Source organism: Manis pentadactyla, chromosome 9 (genome assembly GCF_030020395.1).
Source record: "Manis pentadactyla isolate mManPen7 chromosome 9, mManPen7.hap1, whole genome shotgun sequence".
Lineage (NCBI taxonomy): Eukaryota > Metazoa > Chordata > Mammalia > Pholidota > Manidae > Manis > Manis pentadactyla.
In genome coordinates, this window is record NC_080027.1 from 31245113 (window position 1) to 31267794 (window position 22682).

The window sequence follows — 22682 nt, forward strand, 5'->3', positions numbered from 1 at the left end:
TTGTGGTTTTTGATTTGCCTTTCCCTGATGATTAACAATGTGGAACATCTTTTTATGGGCCCATTGGCCATCTTTTCCTTGCTTGATGTATTTTAACAGATACAAAACCCTTACTTTGTGCTTGGTTCAGAAGATGCAGATGCAGTTCAGCCCCTTCTCTTCCCTAATGGAGATCACTTACATTCTGTTTGCAGAGAAGGGCACGAAACAACTGATAGCATAATTCTTGTTTTAAATACAATCATCTTAAGTGTTGTAATAGAGAATCACAGGTACTAAATGAGTGTTTAATAGGGGGATGAAATGATCTGTTTTGAAAGGAGTGGAACAGTGTCCAGGAAATGCTTTCTTGAAAAGGTGACATTTGAATTAAACACTGGAAAGCAGACTGGACTCCAGAATTTCTGAACATAACAGGTTTATGAACAGCAGCCTGGCAGGAAGTACACTGCATACACTGGGCTGTGTGTTTATTTGGGATGGCTTTCCAGAAGCTTGTCTCTTGATGCACCTCATGGAAGGGAGAGTAGGAATGAATTATATGAAAATGTGAAGATGGAATGCAAGCATGTGCACTGGCCACAAGGTGCAACTAAGTGCAGGTATTTAAGGGCAGTATGGCTGGAGGGCTGATCAAGCCGTGAGGTTCAGGTAAGACTGGTGAAAGCAGTAGAGGCCAGTTCACATAGGACTATGTAATTAAGGACACGCAAGCTACTTTAAAGATTCTGCTCTTTGTAGGAATAGAGGTCCTCAGAGAATGAAACTTTATCGGCAGGGGTCAAGTCATGTAGAACTTGCTCACATCACATTTTAGAAGTCTCTCTGGCCACTGTGTGACAATGAATTAGAGTAAGGGTGGATGCCAGAGACCTGTTAGGAGGCTGTTTCACCCTACAAAGAACTGATGCTGGCTTAGATTAGGGTGGTCTTCATGTTGATTGACAGAAATAGACAAATGTGAGAGAGATTTTTTACACAGACAAGTATACAAATACCATGGAGTGTAACTGAATATGCCCGGAGGGTCCAGAAAGCTTTACAGAAATGACACTAGTTTAATTTTGAAGGATGAGAACAAATTTATTGTAGTAGTGTAGTTCATCACTTAGATTCAATTGCTAAAATATGTAAATGGTAAATGATTACTGCCTCATTAATATTTTTTTCAGATTTCTCTAAGAAATCTCATATAACTTGCATTCTTATTCTCTAATAGTGTTAGTGTGTTAGAATATAATAAATCTGCATTTCTTGAAAACCATTTTACAATTTAGCCTTATTATTAATTTTGATTAACCCCCTCCCATCAACACTCTCCCAAATCCAAGTAGAATTTGGGACATTTTAAAACTTTTTCTACTCCTTTCTAAATCCTCTCTCTGTGTTAAATCTCTATAACAATTTGGCATGTGTCTTTCCACACTGTTAATTCCTGCTTATTTTTGCCTAATAGATTTATGATTAAATTGGTTTAAGTATTTTGGAAATGATTTTAGAGCCTTAAATACCTTAAATATTCTTGGCTCTCTCTTATTTTGAAAACTAAATGTGCTTGGATCTGCAGATTGCCTAGTCCAAAAGTTTTTAGATATAGGGAAGTATTAATTTGTTAGCACTTATAACATCTCTAGTCTTTGCAGTCACAGGAATGGACTGGGTCCACTTTTCAAAGCAAGAGAAATTGTATCTAATACTTTATACTATTTAGGGGTTATTTACCGTATTACTTACAGCAGCTGAAGGGCTTCTGATACCCAGTCATCCTTTACCAAGCACTTGGCCCTTCTTTTTGTAATTAATATTTTCATTTCCCATACGCAAAGAATGTCCGAGGAAGTTTTATCTGGAAGAAAAATCTGCATAGTGTTTTAGTGCAGTAGAGTTGTATAATTTATTTCATAATTCATCTTTGCTCTTTATTTTTTATTGCACAAATCAAGCTAGATATTAGTTTTAAGCTCTAACCTTAAAACTAGTGGTTATTCTATGGAGTCAGTACCAGGTCAAATAGAGGTCAATAAGATATATCTCAGCTAGGCATTGCTCTCTGTACCATCTGCCCATGTTAAATCACAGTGATAAGTAGGATGCGTACTTGTGCATCACTAATTCTTGTTTGGCCAGAATTTCATGTCATCTCAAGGTTGTTACAATTGCCCAATTACAGTTGATCAAATTGAATTATCTTTAATTATTAGGTCTGTCTCAAGATACAGTAGGCTAACTGATTATATTTATCTGTTTAAGTGGTCTGTCCTCAGACTTGGAAAACCAAATGTCATATTTGAGAAGGAAAAAAAGAAATAGGGCGAGGGGAAGAGAAGACAGGAGGATGGAATTATTTTACATGCATTAAAGTGAAAGAATAATTTCAATATATTCTTGTAATAAGTTTAATGAAAATTTGCTGTGACTTTAAGATCTTTGGGAGAAAGTAACATTAGTTATTCAATGAATAATATTTATTTGTCTGTATAGAAATGACATACTGAGGTTATTAAAACAGAAATTCTATTTTCCTTGTGATAGGAAGAAATAGCTCATTCCAAACCAACCATTCATAACAGATTTAGGTCTCGATGAAGATTTATAGTATCTTTGCATAGTGCCAGAAAATTGCTACAAACTATACACACCGTTATGAAATTGTCATAGATTCACCCTGACTCACTCCTGTGCAGATTGATTCTTACATTTAAGAGGAAAATGGGTGAGAACAGGGCATATACTCCCTGAAGATGCCAGTGGGCCTTTGAGCAATGATATCTGCCTGAAAAACCATAGAGAAGCATCTACGGTTACATAAGCTTGGAGAGAGCTAAACTTATCACTTCCTGAAATTCTCATTTGGGGGTGATGGTATTGCCATATCACAGCAAGTACTGTTGTACAGCCATGCATCATGACACCAGACAAACATGAAGTTCTCTCAGGCTTTATTTGAGCCAGAAATTCTTTCAGGCATTTTTCCTTGACCCAGCATGAAAGATGAGAGAGAGATGATTTCCTGCTTTTTTCTACTGTATATCACATGATGATCTTTATGCCTAAATTTTACTATTTTAGGTAGTGATCTTGACTCCTGGACTCTTTCAGGAAATAAGACCATTAATGCCATTGTCGTTTCTGCTCAACAGTTAAAGTCATCTTCTTTTTTTTGGGCAAATTTCCTTAACACCTCGCAACACTGTAGCTAATGTCAAAGGAATATTTTGTGTTTCTGGAGCATTGCCAAATTAAATACTATTTTCAAAACTGTTACAAACCCCTTCCTCGTTTCCTTTATTTATATATTCATCCAGCTATCCATTCATCCATCCAAAAATGTATTTACCATAATCCTGCTAGTGTGCTAGGTGTTTGGGAAAAAATGGCCAATAATAGACTAGGCCCTGCACTTAGGTATATGGCTTATAATTATTTAGCAAAGGTGCTTTGAATTCCTACTGTGCAAGTCAAGATATCAACCCTTTGTGCAGAATTTGCAAAACGTCCCTTTTGTGGAGATATGTAATGAGAGAAAACCCTGCTCCTTTCTTTTAGGATTCTTATATAGAACATTGGTTTTTCCAGGGTGGCATAGTGTTGAAATATAGATTATAACCCTGGGCTTTGAAATAAAAAACTTGCCAACTCAGTCAGAAATGAGGTCTACGCGGCCCCAGCACTTGGCCAATCCCCTAAGAAGGTGGCTATGATGGCATCTGATGGTCTTTAGATAAAATAATTATATTATGGGATTATAACATCTTAGTTTTGTGCTACAGAGATGGCAGCTTGCTTCCCAATTAAACCAAAATTATTTCCTTAGGGATATGTGATAAGGATAGACATTTTGGCAATAGATACGGAAAGTTTTAAACAGAATAAAAATTAGATTCCATAGCAATTATCCTTTCCCTTTACTGAAAATACTATGTATGGCTTCTGCAATCATACTAAAATTTTTAAACAGTCGTGTCCTCTTTGGAAGGCAATTGCTTTAGATTGGATAGATTTCACTCATTTTTTAGTATAGGAATTTGAAAATTCTGTCTGTGGAAACTAAAATATTAGATGGCGGAGCTGGATACGTCTTTCACTTTAAAATGCAGACTCTCTCTGTGGTGAGTGTATTTGTTGTGGTAAAGGATTTGAAAGGAAATCCTCAGAATAACTTGGGGTAAGGAAATCACCATGTTAAAATAACCCAATCCATCAGTTTTGAACTTTGAAAAATGCTTTATTTTGAATCAGAAAGAATTAATAATCATTCATAGCAGAAAGAATACATGTTTGAATTGTAATACATAATCATGATCCGAAGCAAATTAAGCCTCCAAACTTTAAAGGACTCTAGTATAATGCTGTGAGCTCAGTGATTTTTCTAAATGAATTCATGTTCTTGAGAGTTAACATTTGCTGTTCCTATTAAGTTAGCTCATGATTTGGTCTGTGTCTTGGCAAATATTTCTAGATAAGTGATTCCTGGAAATGTTGTAAATTCCTTTACAGGTTGCTTTCCCATCTTTTTAAATTGCTTGTACTTTATTGTTTCAGCCTAGATGCATCCTTTCTGGAAAGAAGGGTCCTGCTAGTCCGATGTGAGGCTGCCTTTCCTGAGATCTATATTTTTTGTGGGGATCAGCTAGAAGAGGGAAAAGCCAGAATGCCAAATTACAAAGAATATTCTTTAGCGTGGAGCTCCATCCAAGAAGGGTTTGTAGCACAGTGTACAGCCTTGTAGCCCAGCTGTGTGGAGCATTGATTGCTTCTGCCTAGAGCAGGGATACTGTCAAGTTGCTCTGTGAGTTGAGTCATCTATTGACAAAGAGCTACCAGCCCGTAGATAATGCTGTGCGGAGCTGCTCTCCCTGCTCCCACTGCTCCCACGATGCACTGCTTATAGCAGCTGTCAAAGATACTGAGGGATCCACGGGAGGAAAGAAAGACTTTTACAACTGCCTGGAAGAAAGGGGTGTGAGGGAGCAGACACTCCCGTCCGGAGCTGACCAAAGGAAAGAGTAGGCATCAGGGCAGTATGAATGCATACCTCACCAAGCAACAGAGCTGCAGCCGGGGGTCCGATGGGATGGACGCCGGCAGGGGCGCACCCACGCTGCTCAGGGATGCCCACTGCGCCTGCGGCTGGCAGAGGAGCCCTCAGGGGCTTGGGTACACTTCTCAGACCATGCCCTCCGCAGGACCCGGGGACCCAGCTCCAAGCAGACCCAAGCTGGTCACCTTGTGGGACAGTGTGCGGAAAAGCCCCCACAAGACGAACACCAAGGGCAAAGGGACTTGTGGGGAGCGCTGCGCCTGCCCACACGGTTGGTTCAGCGCAGCACAGGTGAGCCTTTTCCTTATGACTTTCCCTTGAATATCGGAAGAAACTGAGAGCAAGTTGTGTAAGGTTGGCATGGGCTGGAAACTTTGCTGCGTCCTCCTTGCTGACTGGGTATGCCTGTGTGGAAAAGGGGAGGCCACGAGAACCTGTCGTTTCCCCAGGTGTTGGTAGGCTCATAGTTCTGGGTGGCCTGTGAAAGCCCAGGGATGCTGTGCTCAGCTTCTTTCAGTGACTTTTTCCCAAGTGCAACTTCTCTAGTTCTGCATCATAGTCTCAGCAACGCTTTCACTTCTGATCATCAGCTCTTCTCTTCTGCTTAGCCTTGTTTTTTTTTTGTTTGATTTTTTGTATTGTTTTGTTCTGTTTTTTAAGGAGGATAGATAAAATGAAGTTTAATCAGATACTTTCCATTTCTTTCAAGGTAAAGGAGCAATTATTTCTTCAGCTGTGGAAAGTAGTGATTTGAAGTATACTATTATAATTTCACTTTTATAATCTGTATACCTTTTCAGCAATGGAGAATAAAATTTGTTTATACTCATTAATTCATTTTAAAAATGAAAGGAATAATTGGGAAGAAGTTAGAAGATGACTACACTCAGAATAGAATAATAAAATATTTCATTTATTCATAGAGAAGCAATAAGGTTATTTATATTGAAAACTGTAACTCTCTACTATAATGCATTTCTGCAGCAGATGTGCAAATTCTCATTAATTTGATTCCTACCTTATTCTTGCCCCAAACTACTAGCATTTTACCAGAAATGAAATTGGCTCATTTTTTTTTCTGCCTCCATCCAGAAGAGGGAAAACAACTTCCCATAAATTCTGTAAAATATAAATAAAATGCACCTGTAATCATTGTCATAAATATAGAACAATGATATGTCTTACATATTCATTGAAAAGAGAAAAACTATGTTTGCAGAAAAAAATCCTTTCTTGATCTCAATATGATTTTAGCATAATTGAGAGTAGATACTGATTATGAGTAAAATGTTATGATCTGAGGGGTGTAGAGAACATTCTAATCTTAATACAAGTTTTTTTTAAAAAGTTCACCTAAAAATATCATACATCCTTAGATCCTAATGATATATATGTATATATAGCTCCACATATATGGATTTTGATGCATTAACATTATGTATCTTAGTATCATGATTTAAATCAAGAATACATTGTCATTTTAGTAGTAAACTGGTTCAGCTAGAAATGGAGCCCTTACATTTGCAAAGTCAGTTATTTTTTAAAGTTAATGGAAATTCCAACTGAAACAGCAGTCTTGACAATTGTGAAGCCTCAATACATTCTTCAAGAAATGCATGTGTTTAAATGTCTTTAACCTGTATCTGTACGGTGTTTATGTTCAATTCTCAAGACTCACTTAGGCAAAGTAGACAAACTTACATCTAGCTTATGGTTTTTGCACAGAGTAGAATAAGCAAACTTGCTTTATTGTTACAATTCTTTGTGTCCAAGATATAAAACATTTTTCATTGGATAAATGGTAATCTTGCAAACCAAAATCTCTAATACTACATTACAATAACCATGCTCTATGAATCTTGGTACATTTCTCATCAACCAAGGAAAACTTTTCCCTTCCTTAGTTTTTAACAAAGTCAGCCTCCTACTTGCCTGAAATTTATAACCATTTAATGCTTTAAAGGATTGAAATAGACTCTCTGCACTGATAATTAAAGGTCTAGTGACAGATGAGAATGTGATAAATTGAAGCAGCCACCATCTCCCATTATTCTTTTGCATACATATTTCTATACATGTTCTCTCTTATTAACATGAACTTTTATTGACTAGGAAGAACAGTGATTCCTGAATATTGGAACTATAATACCACATATTTTAGGGTCTTCAGTACTGTGACACTTTTCTATCACTTGAGCCTTCTACCTTTTTACCCTCTTAGTCTTATAAAAGTGCTATGCTAGATGGATCAGTTTCTCTCCTCATCCCACTCCTGTACTCTTTAAAATATATTTTGTTGAATAATTTTTCATGTGTATAGTTTTTAACATATATATTTAAATATCTCTGTAATAGCTAACTACTTGCACATGCTAACATATTTTCATTCATATCTAATTGCATATATAATGCATGTAAACATGTATATACATCCACACATATAAGTTACATATATGTATGTATGTAAGTTTTCTCACCCAGAAATTACTAGCTTGTTCTTCCAAAGAATGTTTCATTTTCTCCATATAAAATATATTCCCTTTACTTCCAATAGGTGCTTTAAAATGCCAATATGTGTATCTGTACTCATTGACATATACACCTATAAACTATCTAATGTTGAAATATACAGATATGCATAAGTATATACACTAGACACCCATGTATACAGAGCATGTGTGTTTCTATGTGTATGCTTATGCACCCATTAAAAATTAAGTCATTTTTGAGGATCTTATGATAACTATTTTTACCTCCTAAATTAAGTAGTGATATCCTGTGAAATATTATTAAAAAATGGAGTTTAATGATACTAAGCATTAGAATCCTTGATAAAGAAGAAAGAAGGACAGTTGCATGTTTCAGAATAGCTTAGGGACCCACACGTGGTACAGAATGTGCCTGAGGGCTGTTAAATGTCTGGGATCTGGGATCCTGCCCTCTGGGATATTTGCTGTATTATGTGGAAATCAGCAGTGTGATTTCCGGCTAGCATAATGGAGGGCCATGGTAATGACTTAAGTTCCTCCCAACTCTCTGTGCCAAACTGTTATTTGGGGTGCTGTGTACTAACAGGACTCTGTCATTATGCTGTTCTTCAGCAAGACTGAAAAACAGCTTCTGTCCCTTCTCAGATAAGTTTTTATTCCACTTGGCTCTGTAGAATTAATATAACCATAATAATAGGTAAGAAAATGGAAAATTATAGTGTCCAGAAGTGAGTTTTAAACTGTACATCTAGGATAATAACATTGGCCTTGGAGAAAAGAAATGTGTCCATCACTACTTTTGAGGCTTTTCTCCCCCTTGAAGACTGATCTGGGGAGGCAGCCCAGAACAGTGGAGACTCAGAGACCAGATTCTCTGTATTTGTTCTTCATTCATTCATTCTTCATTTCTTTATTCAACTATCACTTCCTGAGTGCCTATCATGTGCTACTCTGTCAGACCCTGTGGATATAATAGTAAACAAAGTAGGTACCACCCCTACCATTATGGAGCTTCCAGCCTACAGTGGAATATCATATTAGCAAGTATATCATTATATATACTAATTGTATCATCATAAACCAAAATCTGGAAGTAAAACAAAGTTCTGTGGAGTGCTGCAAATTCCATAGTAAGTGTATATTCAAGATACAGAGGGACCACAGAGTAAGAAAGCAAGATACTAATTTTTTTTTAAGGAAAATATACTACATCCCTTTAAGGTTAGATTTTCTGTTTTGTAAAATGAGCATAAAAATAGCACCTAACTCACAGGATTGTGGTGAAGAATGTTTAACATAATACATGTAAGGCACTCAGTACAGTGCCTTCATATAGTGGGGATTCAATAAATATTTGTGAAGTGATTGAATGAACGAACAAGTCCACGATAAAGGTTAGCTGTATTAACCTATTCCTTAATTCAGTACGCCTGGTTGGCTGGGAAGTGAAGACTTCATAGAGGTAGTGTTACATGGGCTCAATTGAATTAAATCTCAAAAAAATTTGTATGTGTTTATCAAGTGGACAAGGAGAGATAAGCTTTTTGGGCAAAAAATAACAAAAAGAGAAAACACAGGTAACACTCTGATACCTGTGTGGAACTGCTCATAGCTCTACCTTCCCAGAATGTAGGGCACTGAGGGGGTGGGCAGGTTCATCAAGAGATGAGGCTGAAGATGTGGGCAAGGGCTTCGTCAGGAGATTCTGATGAGGCTTGATGAGGGTCCATTGAGCCAGCAGCGTGGAGTCAGTGTGGGATTCCAGTGCCTGCTCTGCCACCCTCTGTGTGTCAGGCTTCGCGATCAGTAAACCCTTGTGGGCCTCAGTTTCTCTGTTTTGAAGAAAACTAGTTTTCCCTAAATGAACCCCATATCTCCTCCAATACTAATTTCTGTGACTGTCAACTGACGCTTATTAATTAATGGGAAGCATTTTGAAACGGATTTATACTTGAACCAGACAATTCCCAAGTTTGAAGCCCTGTGAGACAGGAAAATGCAGTAAGAATTGAAAATACTCTACATCAAGAGTCTAGCATGGCACGTAGAACATAGGAATTATTCAATAAATGGCATTAATTTTACTGATGATATCTAAGTTGTGTTTCTTTTAACCTGAAGAACTTATTATCCATCAATTAATTATCAGTATTGTGGTCCTTCACTAAAATTTCTAGTTTGTCCGCTGATTTTTTTGATGCCTTATTTATAGTGATGAAGGTTAGGCTAGGCAACTGTCCAGAAACATTTGGCACAGTACTGCGTGATGAGGGGGTGACATTTTGTCCTTCAGGGCTCTCAGAGATTTGCAACAGTGCATGCTAAAAAAAAAAAAATCATGTAAAATAGAATTGTATTGATGAGGTAGCATTCCCATAAGCTTGTGATCAGTGGTAGGTGATGTTAGAAGAGTTTCTCAGCAACATCCTGCTAGAACTGTATTTGAAATATTCAGCCAAACTCTGTAAATCTTCCCTAAAAGTCCTCTTGCAGCTCCTCTAGCAACAGCAGTTTGCAGCAACTTGAGTGCAGAAGACTTTTTAGTCCCAGAAGTAGGGTTGTTCTAGGCTGAAATCTCAGACTCAGCTTAGGTCCAGCCAGAAAGATCTGGCAGCTTGTTTTAATTCTGTGACTATTTCTACTGATTCCTCACAGAAAGCGAGCCCCTTACCAAGGAAGGATAAGACTTTTTAATCTCTGGAAAATGTCACCTGCCTCCCAGGCAAGGAAAACAGAAAAGAATATGAGGTGTCACACAGGGAATTAAAGTTCTAAGCATTCCTTGGGCAGACCTGAAGGCACTCGGTCCACATTCTTAGCACCCCTGCTTCTGGACACTGTCAGCAGCACATTCTCTCTGGGGCAGGACAAGTAGAGGCAGGCACAGAGGGAGAGAAAGGAAAGAGCCAAGGTGGCAATATTTATTGAATTTTCACAATACCCACAGTGTGTGAAGCCCTGTGCTAGGGACTACACATTAGTCATTTCTCTGAATTCTCCCAACAACACTGAAAAAGTGGTATTATTATCTCCATTTTACAGATGTGGGAATTGAGGCTAAGAGTAAGTTGCTCACAATGCCACATCTGTTAAGAGCTGGATTAGTTTCAAATGTAGGTCTGTCTGACCTCTTTACCCTTACCAAGGGGCCTCTTTGAGGCACACTGGGAGGTAGAATGCCCCTAGGGACCTCTTTAATTCTCTAATTCAATAGGAAATTTCCTTAAGGGATTGGAGTATTTTACATGGTTGTGAGGACTGGTACCCCCAAACAGAATCCTACACCTCCCCATTTTGCTTCATTTTCTGGTCTCAGGAACCTTGAGTTGGCTGAGCCCCTAAAGAGCCCTTCCCTCTCGGCTCAAGGTTAAAAACTGTATTGATCTGAAGCAATGGGAGTTGCTTCCCACAGCACGGACACCGGCACTGATACTTGCTCTTAAGACAACCTTGTAATCAGTGGTTATTGCAAATTAGATTCAGTCTTGCAACATTTATGGTAAAGAATTGGGACTCATGTAGTTTAAACTTCGTGTAAATACAAAATAAAATTATATGTCGATATTGTTTGAATTCCAAAAGCATCAGCTCACATTGCTCACTGTTTGTGAATCTCCTACACTGCCTACTTGTGTATGTATCATAGCAAGAACCAAGTATCTCTCTTTAGCACCACCTCCATTGTCCATCCTCTTCCTTTTGCTGATATTGTCCCATCTGTTACAAATGTAACCTCACCTGATTTTATTATTCTCTGTTCTCTGCTTTCTTTGATTCTTTTAATCCCCCCCTATATCAGAGCTGGACGGGAACTTAGAGGTCATCTGGTTTATTTTCAGAGGGGAACCCAAAGCCTAGAAAAGTTGAAAGACTTGTTCAAGGTCATTTGGTTGTAGCAGAATGTGTCCATATTTTTGAACACAGAATTGAGTTCTCTTTTTACTGCACCAAGCTGCTTCCCTTATTATTAATGATCAAACGTTATTAGGCATGGAATTTGTTGATAACACAGTGTTGAATATTATACAAAAAGTTACATAAACCTAATTTTGACTAGCTCCTAATTTAGACCAGCAGTCCCCAGGGAGATAAAGAGACAGAAGAGCCACTAAAAGACATTTTAGACATGTATGGAGGTACTTGTGTATTGATAATGATTGGGAGGCAATGCCGACATCTAGGATAAGGGGATCAGGGATTCTAGATGCACCGTAATGTGCAGAGCAGTCCCGCACACAAAGACTTGCCTCATGTACTGCACCATTTTTGACTTTCCACTGGACTTACATAAAGTGTTTTTTTAAGTTTATAGTTTTCTAAGTCTAAAATAAAATTCAGTTTTACAAGCAAATACAAAAATATTTTCTTCAAGGATTTAATAATCATTAAATTTTCTAGGAACATAACTCCTGTGTAAGTCAAGGAATCATTGTACTTGGTTCTGTTAGGAATTTTGTTAGGAATCAATTCCCACTTTAAAAAATCCCATCCTTACAGCAATGCTGATACTCCTGATATTTGTGTCACAGGTCCATCTCTCCTGTGTCAGTCTATATTTTTAAATGTCACATGCAAACATGTAATTGAAGAGACTTGAGGATCCTTTTAATAGACATAGAACCAAAGATTCTAAATTGGTAGAAGCATACGAACTACGAAGATCTCACTAAATTTCATTTAGATGGTTGTTTTAAAAATATTTCATTTGATTGCCCTACCATATGTGAATTTTTAGAACATTTTATCACACAGTAGAAAATTCATTTTTGTGAAAATTATCTGATATTACTTTAGATTGTTCAATATTACTGTGATACTGTCCCAAAGATCATCTACACTCAACTTCCCTATAAGCTCTTAGGTTACGGGGTGTTCTGTTTTGCTATGTTTTGTTTTTGTCCATTCCTCACTTCTTATTAAGAGATAGAGTTCCACAGTTATGCAAAAGTATCTTTTGCAGTACTAGAAATCAAATGAATACCTTTACATGAGGGGGGATTCCAATCAGAGATAAAGAGATAGGCAGAGACAGAGAGATGCTAGATAGATTGGCCAGACAATAGGTAGGTAGATGAACTTCCTCACTGGCCTGCCCTATATACAAGAGGGAATTATTTTGACACTGCAGCTATAAATAGGGCCACTGCACTTGGAAAAATATGATTCTGTTTTACTTACACAACTTTATGGGCAATCTTGTTAGATTATCAATATTTCAAATAAAGATACTTCCTTTGTTCTCATATCACATGCAAATGATCTGTTATTACTTCTTCCAACAATAATCTTTAATCTCAGATCCATCATCTATTTATTCTTTATTTTTGCTGTGCTTCTTGTAAGAAGTTAGTATCTGGTCTCTTTATTCCATTTAAATTTAAATTTATTCATTATAAGTATATGTAAGGATTTGACTACTTCATTGCATTATCTGGTATAGTTGGGCTTACGGATTGCCTTATTTAAAACATTATTTTAATATAAAGTACTTTCTTTGTATTACCCTTCCCCCTGCTTTTTTTTTTTTACCTAAGGTATTATATTTAAAAATGTGTATGGGTAGTTGTATTATCTATGAATTTCATTTCAGGTAGAGAAAGGAAGGTATTAGAAAACATTTATCCTAAAATGGAAAGATTGCATCTTATAGAACTGACAATTTTAGATATTTGATATGGTCATGGGTATTGGAGGTGTGTTTAGCTTGCCTTCCAACTAGACAAGAAGTCAGAAAAGTATATCCTGCAAGTCAAATCCAACCTGCTACCTGTTTTTCTATAGGGTGTGAGCTAAGAATACTTTTTAAAAAAATTAACAGTTAAAGAATATAAAATGAATATTTCATGATGTGAGAACATTATACAAAATTCCAACAATAGTATCTACAAATAAAGTTTTACTCGAACCTAGCTACACCTCATTTGTTCACTTTTGTGCATCAATGACAAAGTTGAATAGTTTAAATACAGACTAGAGGGCCAAAAAGTCCTAAAATATTTACTCTCTGGCCCTAGACTATCAGCTTTCCATTTCCTTCTGGTGGAATATCCCATTATGCCTAACAAAGCCTACCCATTTTTTTAAAGACCTGGTTAAGCACATCCTCCTCTTTAATCCTTTCCAGTGCTTCTTAAATCACAGAACTTCTGCTTAGCATGGTATCCTGCACAATTACCATATACCTGGTATTGCAGTAGTTGTTTCCTTTTCAGTCTTTCGATTAGAGAGAGAGAGAGATTCCTCCTATGCCAAGCTTTGAGCCTAACTCATAGTGGCTACCTGTCAGATATCTTTGGCAATTCTTGTTATGTATGTTCTCATTATTATGTTATGTATTTGGATTCAGACTTCTTAGCTGCATCTGTGGTTGTGAAGAGGAGAGACTATATGTTTTATACCTTTACATCTAGCTGGTAACCATGCATGAATGATCACATTTTATCACAGTTATGAATAAGTGTCATCTGCTCCATGAAGCTGAATTCCATTACAACACAACCTGTTTATTTACCCTTGTTTCCCTAGTACTTAGCATGTCTCAGTAGGTCAATAAAGTGTTCTTGATTGCTGAATGAATATTAGCACAGTCTTATATAAAAAAGATACTTAATCAGTTTTAAATTTGATTAATAATAATATTTACTATTATTATTATGCAAGTACCTCAAGATCAGGGGTGACGTCTTCTATCCTTAGAGTAGCTCTGTTTAATAACAGATTATAACAAAAAATTGTTACTATAGATGTATTATTTATTTAATTTGTTTTTAGCTTGAGTCAGGTTCTTACTCTATTCTGTAGTACTGTTAAAATATTGGAATCACTGTTTGGAAATTAAGTTCTGCTTTCAAGTGGTTCACAACCAGAAAAAATAAATCTGATTCTCCAGTTTCTCTAATTTAAGAGTCACTTGCTCTCTAGAAGGTTGTAATTATGTCATGAAGTGCTATTTTATAAGCAGTTTCTGTACTATCTATTGTAAACTCTGTAACCTTTTTCTTCATCATTTTCATCATTCACTGTAAGTGCTCAGAATATAGTAGTTGGTACCATCAATTAAAAATCCTTAATAGAAGACATCTGCACTTTATTCTGATAGACTGTACTATTTAGATAGTGGTCAATATTGATTGTTATAGTTTTTCAATAAGTACTTTTTTCTTTAAAAATTAGTGAACTAAATTTAAAACTGTATACATAATTCCTAGATTTATAAGACATTTTAGAATGATTATCAAATATATCTACTTCTGACAGGCTGTAGAGACAATCTTACAAAAATACTTTTTGACTCTGTTTATTCACTGATCATTCATTTTTCTGATTTAATTTATTCTTTATCACACATCATTGCACTTAATTGCAATGTTTTAAGTTTTTATTTTTTGAGACTGTATTTTAGAGCAGTTTTAGGTTCACAACAAGACTGAGAGGAAGATACTTGCAGTATTTTTTTACTCTCCATTTTCAACTTCAATTTTTTTGAAAAAATAAAAACTAAGTGGATAATCATAAATCCTGTGAGTTTAAATGTGAACATATATATTACTTTTAAAAAATAACTATTATTTGGTTTTGATGTAGAAATAATACAAGTTTGTAGTAAAAACATTATAAGCTAAAGATATATTTTTTTAATTAAAAAATCTGCAGTTCCACCTGGAGTTAACCACAGTTAATATTTTGATACCTTTTTAGTTTTTTAATTGTCTCTGCATGTGTATCTTCAGGGAAAAAAAATATTTTTTATTAACATGCTCACACTCATACTGAAATATAAAGTATTGTCTTTATGTGTCTGATAGTGAGAATTTAAGAATATAAAATTAACATTACACATGAATTAATTAATCCTAAGTTAGTAAAATAATTTTCCTGCTGACATAATAATGTTTAATGACTGCCAGATGTTCCAGTTTTCACCAAAACTCATACTTTTGGTTGGACCTGTAGGTTATCTTTTTTTTGTTAATATAAACAACTTCAAAGTAATCATTATTGTACATGAATCTTTGAACACATTTCTCGTGAAGATATGTATTCAAAAAATCAATCACTTAATGGTATACATTTTTTAAGATTCATAATACTTACCTAGTCATTCAGTCAATTTTCATTACTTAGATAATTATTGACAGTTCCTACATGCCAAAACACTGCTAATCAATGGGAATGTAAAGGAAAACAAAAGAGATTGATTCCTGCCCCAAAGAGCTTACAGTTAATTGCCAAATTGTTTCTAGAGGGACTTTACAAATTTATAGTCTTCTCATTCCAGAAATGTGTGAACATGTTTTTCTTCTGTACTTTTGATGGCTTTATCTTTATAATAAAAGTTCATGAATTTGAGTGTCTAAAATTTGCATACCATTGCTGTTTTAATATGTTTTTACTTGTTAATGAGGATGAGAACTTTTCATGTGATTGTAGCCAATTCTGAGACTATTACAGCATCTTCTATAATACCTAGCACAATAATAATAGTCAGTCGGCAATTTAATACATGCTTAATTTGCTGATTGGATAGATGATAGGATGGATGGATAAATAGATATATGGAAGGAAGGAAGGAAGAAAAGGGAGAGAGGGAGGGAGGGAGGAAAGAAGGAAGGAAGGAAGGAAGGAAGGAAGGAAGGAAGGAAGGAAGGAAGGAAGGAAGGAAGGAAGGAAGGAAGGAAGGAAGGAAGGAAGGAAGGAAGGAAGGAAGGAAGGAAGGAAGGAAGGAAGGAAGGAAGGAAGGAAGGAAGGAAGGAAGGAAGGAAGGAAGGAAGGAAGGAAGGAAGGAAGGAAGGAAGGAAGGAAGGAAGGAAGGAAGGAAGGAAGGAAGGAAGGAAGGAAGGAAGGAAGGAAGGAAGGAAGGAAAGGAAGGAAAGGAAGGAAAGGGAAGGAAAAAGGAAGGAAGGGAGGATATGCAAATAGGTGAGTAGTTTCTGGTCAGAAGTCCTACTAACAAATTTCCACTCCTCCTAAATATAGCCAAGCAGTTCTTAACCATCTTTGTGAGTGATGTATGTTTCTGTCTCTCCTGTCACTGCCACCCTTCTCCTTGTGTCTCTTCTCTGGAAGGAAAAGAGCTGAATATTCTTCTTTCCACACTGATGTAGGTGAACAAGATTGATTTGAGTGACAGATGAAAAGGTAATTAGTGCAACAGACAGAAGTAGACAGGCTGTCTCATTGTGTCGATAGAGATTTTGCTGAGAAGCATGATATGGGCATTAAATTGACAGGAAGGTCGCTTGAAGAGAAAAGTGATCTAACTGATCAAAGGAGAGGGAAAATATTCTGGCAATTCCTTACCTATTTTATTGTATGTTTATATGTGGATAAGAAATATATATATTTGTATGTAGACATATTCAAGGATTACTTGGAGTCCACATGTCTTAAAATGCAGGAAGTCTGTTGCTAAAAATTAAAACAATATCTTAGAATGATTTATGAAATTTTATCCCTTAAAAACACACTATTATTACAATTCTGATGCCAATATTTAGAACTGTATATACAAAGCCTCTGTGGATTTCTCTTATCCACAGTACAGCTGGTACTCTCTGGCTGTTTGAAAAAAAGTGAAGTCAATCTACAGTAATACAAGGGCAGCTGTTTTCTAGCACAGGAGGCAGCATCATTTTCAAAGGACTAAATGGAAAGGTAACAGTTAAATAGGTTGTGGACTGTAAGTAGATCTTAGAAACTCTTGAATACTTGAAAGAGCCCAGCACAATTGGGAGTTCCTTATAGGCATGTAATTATTAATTTCTCCATAATTGTGCCAAAAACCAAGAGGGGTAACAATTGACATTACGATTCCCACTCAGAGTTCACTCAGAGCCTTCTGCCTATTTTTTTCCCCTTACTCTCCTTCCTTCATACCCCATATTGCTCTCAGACGTGTCTTAGAATTCACTGTTTGCCATGCCAGGAAATTGAGAAGACATCCTCAGCTCCATTAGCTTTCTACTCCCAGGGCCCTCAGTTAATTGATGACTAGTTGATATAGAATTATATCTCAGAGTATCAAATATTTTCCCATTTTATATTCCCATTTTCAGCACTTGCATGTAGATATGTATTATCATTCAAATAAGTTATTTGCAATAGCCAATGGCCTCTCCAATGCATTCCATCCATTCCAAGCATTTTTGTTGCCAAATTTAACACTCAGTTCTATTCACATCACTCACTGACTTAAAAGATATAACAACTCCAAACCATTTAGTGTTCACTTAAGTGTAATCTGACTTCTGGAGAAGGCAAATATGCCTGGAAGTGCTAGTGGGTGTCTATGTTGGATTAAACATGCAGTGAAATAAGCAGTCATTTATTTTTTATTGTAGGTTTTTTTGAAGCCCTTTGGGGTTTTATGTCTCCTAAAGGCAGGTAAAATATGTGGAACATTTCCTAAATGTGTGTGATAATGAAATCTCTTTTTCATGGATGCATATTTACCAGTACCTCATGAAACAGTTTGCCAAGCACAAGTGTACAAAATAAAGCTCGATTCCCTAGCAGAACATTCAAAGTTGTCTTCAATTTGGCTCCAACCTGCATTTCCAATGCCATCTTCAGCCACTTCTATTGTATCTCGTCACACCCAACCACTCATTGTCCCCTGATTCCCTAAAGCCACCATAGTGCTCCAGCCAAATCTTTTGTCATGGTTCCCTTTCTATAATGATCTTCCCTGTTCCTGTATTTGATAAAATCATAGTCATCACTCAAGGATCATCTCAAATGTTAACTTCTTTCAGGCTTTCTTTCTCTGTGCTTGCACAGAATGTTGAACATCATCCCTCCTTCTCACTTGGCATTGTGATGGCTTCCATCTCTGCTTCATCTGCCATTCTGGAAGCCTCCAGAGAACACAAGTCATGTATTATTTCATTTCTGTGTCTTTAGTACTAGTATAGGGCCTGGCATATTTTATGAATGATTAAAAGAGTGGTATCTTTAAAAACTGGTAGGTAAAGAATTGTTTTGTGACAAGCAAGGCATGCTGAAGAGGTACTTCTTTAGGTAAGACTGTGATTAGGTCCTGGATCTACATATTGTCTCTTTGAAAGCCCAGATGAGTATGCTGTATCTGATAAATATCCAGAGGGAACTGGAACCAAGAAACTGACTCAGACTGGCTAAAATGTATATGCCATCAAGTATGTAAGAATCATTTATTTCAGTGAAAAAAAAATAGATCAAATAAATTTAAACAGCCATATTCATAAAATTCATTTGTTTATTCATTCACGAGGATTTATCGATCATCTGTTGTATGCCAAGCCCTGTTCTAGAAACTTGAACATATAGCAATAAATATAACAGGCAAGGTTTGGAGCTTAATTTGTAGTTCAGAAATACATAAAATTAACGAGTAAACAAATAAATAAGATGACTTCAGATGGTGGCATGCTGTTAAAAAATAAACCAGGACAATGTGATATAGAGGATGGTGAGGGCGGGCTTCTTTGGGTATGGCAGTAAAGTAAGGGAAGGCCTTACTGAGGAGGAGAAAATTGAGTTGGTATTTGAAGGATGAAAGGTGAAGAGGGGACAATCTTAAGATAATCTTCAGGTGATGTCACAAATAAAAGAAGACCATGTTCAAGGACCCTATGGTACAAACAAATTGGATGTCTTCCTACAACAGAAGGTTAGTGTGGAGAAGAGTGTATGGAGAGTATAAAGTGAGGTAAAGTCAGGTCAAGTAGTCTTTGGAGACTGGGGAAGTGAGTCTGAATTTATTCAAAGTTCAAGAAGAAGCTGCTGGATTCTTTTAAATAAGACAGGACATGCTTTAATGTACATAATAGGAATGAACTGTCACGAGGTAACAATGAAAGGAGGGAAATTGGTTAGAAGACTATAAAGCAGTACTTCCAAGGGAGAGGTAATGATGGCTGAACTCAGACAGCAGCAGTGGTGATGAAGGTCTACCTTATGGACTGAGGATATATTTTGGATGTAGAGCAAAAAAGATGGATTAAATAGTGTGAGTTTCTTTGAGGTAGAATATAACAAAATGAGTCAGAAAAGAAAACTAAAAGAAGTCAAGGGTAACTTCCAGGTATTGTACTTCTCTCCACGGAGTTAAAACATCTTCATAATTTGTTAATGACCTGACTCAAATATTCAGACTCCTTCTCATCTGGTAGGTTCCCTAGACTGGCAAACAACACATGCTTCTCTGACTTGCCTTTATTTGCTTTCCTTTTTGACCCCTTACATTCTCCCAAACTTCTGATTGATACAGTTTTTCTGAAGAGAGGATAATAATAATGGTTGTGCTGGCCTGGGTATTCTTTTATTCCTTTAAAGTTATCTTGCATGGCTGAATTTTGATCTTATCAGGGCAGTCATAACTTACCTCATTTTTAAATTAGAAATTGAGAGGGTATATTAATAAAGCCCCTAGCTACTGACCACAAGGCAATAGATCATGGCCCACCAAATATCTGGTGTTGACACTCCCCTTCCTCTTCAGCTCTGGCCATGACCCCTCCCTCTAATGCTTTCATGAGAAAGGTATTTGTAAAATCTCATTTAAATATATTGGTTGGCAAATTTCTTTAATCTAGGAAAGTTGCTAGATAAAGAGAATTTGGGTGGGATGTTAAGAAGGAAATAAAGTAATCATCTGACCCCACTGAAAACTATTTCAATTTTTTAGAGTGTATGATTCAAGCCTATGGTTCCCCTCTCTCTCCCCCTTCATTTCTTACTTTTCAATTGAGCTATGAAATTATGGAACATCATTTAAGTTGAACTATGAAATCCCTGGAACACCATTTATTGGGTTTATTAGAAATTGCCCCAAATATGAAGGAGAAATGCTATAGCAAATTGAGGCCACTTAAAATGTAATCCATTCTCAATTTCTTACAGTCAGGCCTAAAGAAATGAAGTAGTGCCACAGGCATTTGTCCAGTGTTCATTCTGAATTTTTTAAAGTTGATATTGGTTATTTTGCTGATTAAATTCTAAGAGGATTTTTGTAAAACAAACATTTTTCTAAGAGTTATTCCTCCTTTAAACTTCAATTTAATTTCAAGACAGTAATGAGTAAGTTAGCTTTATTTTCAGGAATAAACTTCAGCCACTGAGAACAGAGATGAAATCCTTTTGTCCATTCCAGACCAATTGACTCAACTGAATAGAGAATTTGATCACATTTTGTAGTATCTGAAAGTGTCTTCTTACTATGTGATGCCTGCAGCTAACGTGGCAGCAATTTGGCATAATGTCCATTATCCCATCACTAAAATTACTGTATCGTAGACCCCATTAGAGCATTGGCTTTGACAGAGTGCATGAATATCTCCTAAACAGTTCCTTGTTTCACATTAGTCTGTAACTGTATATTGCAAGGGCCATGGTTTATTCCTACCTCAGCAGAAATCACATAGTGACAGGCTATGTTAAGCGATCTGTCTCTCCCAACTTGGACTCATGCTTGAATTTCACAACTAACAGGAGACTGAGTGAATGTGCTGCAATGGAAAGATACAGAACTGGAAATCAGGAAACCTGGGTTTTAGTAGCTAGGCTGCTCTGGGCTCTTGAAACGCCTAGCCACGTCTCAGGTCCTTAGCATCCATGCATGTCAACTAGAGGAAGTTAGACTAGATGAAAAACATGATTAATACCTTTTACTGTGGCGACTCTGTTTCATGATGGTTGTAAGAAAGATGATGAGGCTCCATCAGGGCCCCTCAGAAAAGAATACAGTGAAAATTAACACCATCAGCCATGAATAAGAAAAAAAAGTGGCAGCCTCGATTTTTAGTTTCTTTTATAGCCCTGGTGTTCAATGGTTCCATGTGTTTTATGTGAACAACATTAGAATGCATTTAAATAATAGTTACTATTTGTAAGCATTTCTTGTATACCATTATCTTAATTTAACCTTCAAGATAACATGGGAGATAGGTCATCTTATCCCCATTTTATAGGTGAGCAAATGGACTTTTCGAAGTAAAGTAACTTGCCCAAGTTCACACCACTAACAAGGACCAGATTTGTGATGGGTACCCAGGTCTGACCCCAAATGGCCACTCCTGTCATTGTGCTATGCTAAGTCATGTGTAAGTCTGCATTTGATGTCAACTTGATCTTTGAAGGTATATTACAAGCATGAAGTGGTTAGACAACAGAATTTAATTAGATCATCACTACACTATACAGATCAAAAAATGATTATGGACAAGTCTTCTGCAAATTTAATAGGTTTGAGAATGAAGCAGGAAAAATATAGCCTTTAAAATAATTTGCTTACAGCTTTTCTGCAAGCTCTATTTAATTTTTTTTAACTTCTTAAGACTTCATCATTTTGTAATGTGAACAGATGTGTCAAAAGCTGGAATGAGAAAAGCTTTTTAACCTCCTTTGAAATTTAGAATACAATTGAAGATGATTTAAAGTTAACCCCACTCCCAAGCTCTAGTTGTTCTATCCAAGGGACAGATCTGTCCCTTACCTAACACAATAGATAACATCCACTAAGTCCTTAATAAATAGTTGCCAAATAAAAAAATCTGATATTTCACCCCTAACTTTCCTCTCTCATTTCTATAATAGAGAACAGAGATGTTCTTCAAAAAGTTAGCTCAATTTTCCATTGTTTACTTATGCATAGTAACTTTAAGGTATAAACCCATACTACTCAGTATGTTTGAAACAGAGTGCTTGCTTAGCAAGATGAACCCAGACCAGAGTATGAAGGGTTAAGTGTGCAGCTGTGATTTTCAGTCCTGCTCACCATCCACTAGAACTCGCCTCCTCTCTGGTTACAGGGTTACATCATTAGATGAATCATGTAATGTATTATCTTTCCTGAACCCTCTATGCCCTGGTCTGTTGTATGGGTACTATTACATGCATATTATTTTCCTGTGGTGACGATGGTGGTGCAGGGAGGGAGGGAGGGAGTAGGTGGTGTTAAGAGAGGAGGGTTGTACCCTCATTTTCTCTTCTGCAGAACATCTAGCTATTGCATACTTGGTGAAATTTGGCTTGTCTTTTAGACAATGTTTTTTAAATTAGGTGTGATTATTTCTGATGAGTTCTAGATGGTCCACATAATCATCTCTTCATTTCAGCGACAGCTGAGTTTAAGTGTGTCTCTCTTATTGGAACTCTGATTATAGATCTTCCTT

General features: G+C 36.5%; 1 protein-coding gene across 14 annotated transcripts in view; it reads left to right on the forward strand.

The window, feature by feature from the left end:
- DLG2 (discs large MAGUK scaffold protein 2) overlaps window positions 1-22682 on the forward strand; it is a 1919888-nt gene that overhangs the window by 1204770 nt on the left and 692436 nt on the right. For 2 of the 14 annotated variants that reach the window (XM_036895426.2, XM_036895431.2), the window contains exon 1: window positions 4722-5332. The exons of 10 other annotated variants lie outside the window; for them this stretch is intronic. In XM_036895426.2, the coding sequence (XP_036751321.1) occupies window positions 5024-5332 (309 nt within the window). In that variant the 5' untranslated portion in view covers window positions 4722-5023. Of the gene's footprint in view, window positions 1-4719; window positions 5333-22682 lie in introns of those variants that run through there. 2 more of the 14 variants (XM_036895424.2, XM_036895428.2) reach the window with 2 other exon arrangements.